General features: G+C 48.4%; 1 protein-coding gene across 2 annotated transcripts in view; it reads right to left on the minus strand.

Moving 5' to 3' along the window:
• Positions 1-3,664, minus strand: part of LOC109924736 — a 10,335-nt gene extending 6,671 nt beyond the window's left edge. Inside the window, exons 1-3 of one of the 2 annotated variants that reach the window (XM_048620267.1) lie at positions 2,493-3,664; positions 1,406-1,468; positions 435-558 (exon numbers count right to left, since the gene is read on the minus strand). In XM_048620267.1, coding sequence (XP_048476224.1) covers positions 435-558; positions 1,406-1,468; positions 2,493-2,532 — 227 coding nt within the window. In that variant the 5' untranslated portion in view covers positions 2,533-3,664. Of the gene's footprint in view, positions 1-428; positions 559-1,405; positions 1,469-2,492 lie in introns of both variants that reach the window. The other variant, XM_048620266.1, reaches the window with a different exon arrangement.
• Between the last annotated feature and the right edge of the window lie 3,455 nt (positions 3,665-7,119).

A 7,119-nucleotide genomic window follows, 5' to 3' on the forward strand; every position in this document is an offset into this window, starting at 1 on the left:
GGGGTGTAGGGGCTGGAATTGGAGGAGGCGACAGAGATAGGGAGGGGTATTGGGGAGGGGGAGTATGAGTCGCTGGATATTATGGAATCGGAACACGGAACACAGTCGCGCCAGTGGGTTTGAGGATCCAATCAAACAGTGAAAGAGGCCAATAAGGGCCAAGCAGCCTGTTCCTGCTCCTGTTTTCCCAGCTGGAGAGGAGGAGAGAATGCAAGCGCAGGAAGAACACTGATTTTGAAAGGACTCTGGATTCTACAAGGCTCTTCCCTCTGAGTGCCTCTGGCAGGCTGAGTCATAGGCAGCTCATCGGCACTCGACACAAGGAGGAAACAGATCCAGGAGTCTACAGCCAACAGTGGTCCTGCCCCTTCACTACCACTAGCACACCATCCCCTCACACCCTTCTCTCTCCCTCGCCCCAGCCTCACATGTACTTGTGGAGCTGCCGTCTGAGCTGCCTGCTCCTCTCATCCTCCTCCTCCTGCAGTCTCTTTGCCACCTGGAGATTGAGGCGGACTCGGTGGCTCCTCAGCTTGTTGGCACAGAGATGCTGTTCAACTGCAACAGCATTGAGAGAGGGAATTAAATCACTGAGGTCACCGAAACAGACAGACAGACAGACAGACAGACAGACACACACACACCCTGAGCCAGGCACAAACACCTACACCCCACTACAGGCATAATCCTACACGTTCATACCCCAGTATAGGCACAGGCGCGCGCGCACACACACAGGTACAGTATATTCACACCTCGATCCACACACAACCACACGCATTCATGTCCCTGATACAGGCATCGCCATATGCTCACAGCCTGGTACAGGCACAACCACATACAGCCCCATACGCTCAAAGCCTGGCACAGGCCGAAACAGATACTGGCATTAACACAGATACCTAAAGACACAAACGTACATACCTCACTACAAACATTAAAAACACTGATGTAGCCACACCCTAATACAGGCAACAGTACACACCCACACTCCAACACACACACACACAAACACGAGTGTGTGCATGTATGCACACACAATATAGGCCTAAATGTACACTTCAATCCAGACAGGAGTACACACTCGCACCCTGACACTGGCATAAACAAAGATGCATACTGGTACAGGCGTGACACATCCTGTGCACTGATACAGGCATCAATACAGGCACCTTCTCACACACCAATAGAGGTACAAATGCAAACACACCCCTATATTTTTACAGGCAGGTAATATAAACCCTCCATAGGCACAGGCATGAACATACAGAGACAAGAATCAACTGATACAGGCATAACTGCACGCATACACAGGCACAAAAACATAGACAGGCACAAATATAAGCCAAGACAATACAGAGATAAGCGCACACACAAACAGACACACACACAACCCCATACTCACTCTCTTCTTCCTGCAGCACATGGGCCACTGTTCGATCTTCCAGAACCTGGAATTTTTGGCACACTGCAAGTGGAAAACATAAGAATGGAATAATACTGAAATTCAGGCACAGTTTGTTGAAGTCAGCACCATGGTGCGTCTCAGCACAAGACTCAGAGGAGTGACAAGTCGGGTCATCTCTGATCACCTCTCGTTCAACTCTCACACTCAGTTCCCCCAGAGGTACCGAGGAAGAGCCTGACAGGGAGGCGCTGAGCTACACAACAGCACTACAGTCATCAGCAACAGATAAGAGAAATCTTCAATTTCTCTACATTGTTTTTAAGTATCCCACAATTTGCCCCCTTCTCTGTCTGCATAGCCTCCTCCAGCCCCTACACCCTCCCTCCCTACTGGTCTGCGTAACCTCCTCCAGCACCTACACCCTCCCTCCCTCCCTCCCTGTCTACGTAACCTCCTCCAGCACCTACACCCTCCCTCCCCCTCTCTCTCTGTCTGTCTGTCTGTCTGTGTCTGCGTAACTTCCTCCAGCCCCTACACCCTCCCTCCCCCTGCCTCTCTGCATAACCTCTTCCAGCCCCTGCACCCCTCCCTATTTCTGTTACCTCCTCCAGCCCCTCCATCCCTTCCTATCCCTGTCACCCCCTCCAATTCCAGCCTCTTTCCCCGGTTCCCATTGCTCCAACATTGGCAGTCGTGCCTTTAGCTGCCTGGGCCCCGAGCTCTGAAATTCCCTCCCTAAACCGTCTCCTCTCCCTCTCTCTCACTTTCTCCTCCATTAAAGACACTCCTTAGAAAATCAGCCTCTTGTCTTGATCTTTTTACATAAAATTATTGTGGAGCTGAAGGAACACAGCAGATGAGGCAGCATCAGAGGTGCAGCAAAGTTTGAAACATCAACTTTCTTGCTCCTCTGACACTGCCTGGCCTGCTGTGTTCCTCCAGCTCCACACTGTATTGACTCTGACTCCAACACCTGCAGTTCTTGCTATCTCCTAAATAAAATCATTGATCTGTATTAAATTTTATCCACCTATCCCAAGATTCCCTGCAAACTTTTGTAGTAAATTTAAGGTCTAATTCTTACCGTCTTGAACGTGATTCTGTCCCATCTCCCCATCCTCCATCAAGTCCTGATAACCACCAAGAGATTAACAGGAAGATGAGTGCTCACTGCATGGTGACAAACTGTCAGCTCTCGCTCGGCTTCAGAGAACTCACTCTATTGCGGTCTCAGTCAGATTACCCAAAATACTGAAGCAGTGACCAGCACAATTTGCAACTCAGTCAGTTGTGTTCACTGTATTTTACACTACTCCCCTATCAGGATAGGTTAGTACATAGTTAAGTGACCAATTGCTCAGTTATTGGCATTCAGTTTGAGTCACTGAGGTTAATATTTTCTTGACGTGGTTACCACATTTCAATAAGTTACTGCAGCTTCATTAGTTGCTGAGATTTTGGTTCTCCACTGCAAGTTAGTACTAGTTAGTTTTGCTGGTTATGTTACACCTTGCACTTTATTTCTATAGATTATTGATTAACATGGTGGCACTAACAGATCAATCACGCATGATTAGTTACCGCAGTTTGATCAGTTCCGGCAAGTTAGTTATTCAGGACAATGGATTAGCTATGGCAGCTTGATAAATTAGTTAATGATAACTGCCAGCAGGTTAACAATTAGTTACTGTCAATAAAAATGGTTTGGTTAATTCAAGTAGTTTAATGAACAATCGCAACAATTAATCAGTTCCAATCGTTTGATTTGTCACAGCGATTTTATGATTGGTTAGTTTGATTAATTTCTAAGGTTTAGAGAGAAACTTCAATCACCTGCCAGGTTAGTTTGATCAGTTCCACTAGTTTAGTGATTAGTTAATGATGCCCAAGCTGTAGTTTACCAATGGGTTAGTTAGTTGGAGTTGAATTAGTGACTGTGGATGAAGTTCACTGTAAATTAGTTGAGTCACTGGGAAACATTAACTGATTTCTCTCTCTCTCTCTCTCTGTCCGCAGATGCTGTTGAGTTTCTCCAGTAATTCCTGCTCCAGATTACTTCAGGGTTGTTTTTGTAGGTTCATTCCCCTCGTTTCCTCCAGCTCCCTCAGGGTTTAGTTAATAAACCTGTTGCTGACTTGATCGGGCGCCGAGGCTCTGCTTTTGCTCCTTCCCATGTCCCGGGGCCTCTCCCTCCACCTTTACCTGAAGCCTCTCACCCCGAGCCTGGGCCTAGGCCTCACCTGCGGGGAGGGCGTGGCCGCTACTGAGGGGCGGGGCATCGGCGAGGGGGCGGGACGGCATCGGTGGGCGGGGACGTCGGCAAGGGGGCGGTTGCCTGTAGCCGAGGGGTGGTGCCTTCAAGCAAGGGGGCGGGGACAACGACGCGGGGCAGGAGCACCAGCGAGGAGGGCGGAACCTGTAACCAAGGGGGCGGGGCCTGCCGTCAGCGGGCGGTTCCGGCATCAAAGGGCGGGACCATTATCAAGGGGTGTGGCCCGCAGTGTTGGGGCTAGGCTGACGTCAAGGAGGCGGTATCAATGGGCGGGGATAGTAGTCAAGGGTGGATGTTTCAGTGTCAGTGGGCAGGGCCAGGAATGGGGGGGCGGGTCGGTATCGAGGGGCGGGCCATTAAGGGGCGGGGCCAAGTGCAAGGGGGCGGTGCCAACGGGCGGGGTCAGAGTCAATAGGCTGGGTCGCCATAAAGAGGCGGGGGTAATGGCGATGGGTGTGGCCTGCAGCGATGGGTGGGGCGGTATTAATGGGCGGGGCTAGTATCAGGTTTTAAGGTAAGTGTTAAAAGGGACCTGAGGGGTAACTCACTCAGAGGGTGGTGTGTGTATGGAACGAGCTGCCAGAGGAAGTGGTGCAGGCTGGTACAGTTACAACATTTAAAAGGCATCTGGATGGGGACATGAATAGGAAGGGTTTAGAGGGATAAGGACCAAATGCTGGCAAAAGGGACTAGATTCATTTAGGATATCTGGTCAGCATGGATGCGTTGGGCCGAAGGGTCTGTTTCCATGCTCTACATCTTTATGACTCTAATTTCTCAGGCTGCTAAAACTAATCCATAATCCTGAATGTTTGTCTTGGTGGGTGGGGTTTGTTTGAGTGGGCATGGTCAGTGTCTGATGTCCCCTTTCAGCCTGAGCTCCTGATCAAGTCTATGGTGGAGTGGTAGTGTCCCTACCCCTGTGCCAGGAGACCCGGGTTCAAGTCCCGCCTTCTGCATAGAGAGGTGACAGCCGAGCGGTATTATCGCTGGACCGTTAATCCAGAGACCCAGGGAATGTTCTAGGGACCTGGGTTCAAATCCTGTCATCGCAGATGATGGCATTTGAATTCAATAAAAGTTTGGAATTAAGAGTTTAATGATGACTGTGGTCATGGGGGAAAACGCACGTGGTTCACAAATGTCCATTAGGGAAGGAGATCTGCCATCCTTACCACAGAGGGTGATGCGTATGTGGAATGAACTGCCAAAATGGTAGATCCAGGTAAAATTACAATATTTAAAAGACATTTGGATGGGTACACGAATAGGAAAGATTTAGAAGGAAATGGGCCAAATGCAGGTAAATGGGGCTAGTTTAGTTTGGGAAACTTGGTTGGTGTAGACAAGTTGGACCGAAGGTTCTATTTCCATGCTGTATGACTATACATGTGACTCCAGGCCCACGGCAGTATGGTTGACTATTAATTGCCCTGGGGATGGGCAATAAATGTTGACACTATCCAGTGACGCCCACATCTTGTGAATGAATGAAAAAAACTTGTCCTCACTCCAATAGTGAAACAATTTTACAAGGATAAACCCCGGCACTACTCTTATCTCATCACAGGAAGAGGCCATTTGATCCATCATGTCTGTGCTGGTTCTCAGTACAGCAAATCCTAGTGGTGTACCTCAAGGATCTGTTTTGGGGTCACTGCTGTTTGTCATTTTTATAAATGACCTGGATGAGGGCGTAGAAGGATGGGTTAGTAAATTTGCGGATGACACCAAAGTTGGTGGAGTTGTGGATAGTGCGGAAGTATGTTGCAGGTTACAGAGGGACATAGATAAGCTGCAGAGCTGGGCTGAGAGCTGGCAAATGGAGTTTAATGCGGAAAAGTGTGAGGTGATTCACTTTGGAAGGAGTAACAGGAATACAGAGTACTGGGCTAATGGTAAGATTCTTGGTCGTGTGGATGAGCAGAAAGATCTCGGTGTCCATGTGCATAGATCACTGAAAGTTGCCACTCAGGTTGATAGCGTTGTTAAGAAGGCGTACAGTATGTTAGGTTTTATTGGTAGAGGGATTGAGTTTCGGAGCCATGAGGTCATGTTGCAGCTGTACAAAACTCTGGTGCGGCCGCACTTGGAGTATTGCGTACAGTTCTGGTCGCCGCATTATAGGAAGGATGTGGAAGCATTGGAAAGGGTGCAGAGGAGATTTACCAGGATGTTGCCTGGTATGGAGGGAAGGTCTTATGAGGAAAGGCTGAGGGTCTTGAGGCTGTTTTCGTTAGAGAGAAGAAGGTTAAGAGGTGACTTGATAGAGACATACAAGATGATCAGAGGATTAGATAGGGTGGACAGAGGGAGCCTTTTTCCTCGGATGGTGATGGCTAGCACGAGGGGACATAGCTTTAAATTGAGGGGTGATAGATATAGGACAGATGTCAGAGGTAGGTTCTTTACTCAGAGAGTAGTAAGGGCGTGGAATGCCTTGCCTGCAAAAATAGTTGACTCGCCAACTTTAAGGGCATTTAAATGGTCATTGGATAAACATATGGATGATAATAGAATAGTGTAGGTTAGATGGGCTTCAGATTGGTTTCACAGGTCGGCGCAACATCGAGGGCCGAAGGGCCTGTACTGCGCTGTAATGTTCTATGTACTATCTCAAACTAATAAATATTTTCTCTTCAGATAAGGATCCTGTTGCCTTTTGGAAAGCTTTGGCTGAACCTGCTCTTTGAATAGCTCATTCTAGATCCAAACCAGTTACTCCTGGAGACCCCATTGCTGCTTTTACCAATTACTTTCAATCTTTGCCCTCTGAATTTCGATCCAATGGGAAAATTTCTCCTTGTCGACTCTTGCCTTTGCGATTTCGAACATCTCCGACAAATCTCTTCACAGCTCCACTCCAACTTCCCCAATCTCTTCCACGTGACTCCAGTTCCACCACCCCCACCCCCGCCCATTGCTGGAACTATTCCTGTGAAATTTGTCTGCACTGTTTCCAATACCTTCAGACGGAGTGTAACTGAGAGGGTCAGTATTACAACCAGAAAAGAGATTTCCTGTATTATGATGTTTATTATTCATCTACATTCATATCCACAGCTGACATTAGGAGCAAAAGACACAGTATCAAACCATTCAGAGATCGCAGCCTTAGAACTACAGCTGTCAATCACACATAGTGCCAATCCTCCAGAATAACTTGCATTTACATAGTACCCTAATATCAGAAAGCAAAGCCTGGGGCTCCACACAGGACCAACAATCAGTCAACACTTGAAGTGAACACAGAAAATCAGATATTATAGGCCATGGGATGGTAGGTTCAATTCCCCAATGCAGGAACATCATATATGCTGACAGTGCAGTGCTGAGGGAGTGCTGCACTGTCAGAGGGTCAATGCTGAGGGAGCGCCGCACTGTCGGAGGGTCAGTGCTGAGGGAACGCCGCACTGTCGGAGGGTCAGTGCTGAGGGAG

Source organism: Rhincodon typus, chromosome 45, assembly GCF_021869965.1.
Source record: "Rhincodon typus isolate 14 chromosome 45, sRhiTyp1.1, whole genome shotgun sequence".
Classification (NCBI taxonomy): Eukaryota; Metazoa; Chordata; class Chondrichthyes; order Orectolobiformes; family Rhincodontidae; genus Rhincodon; species Rhincodon typus.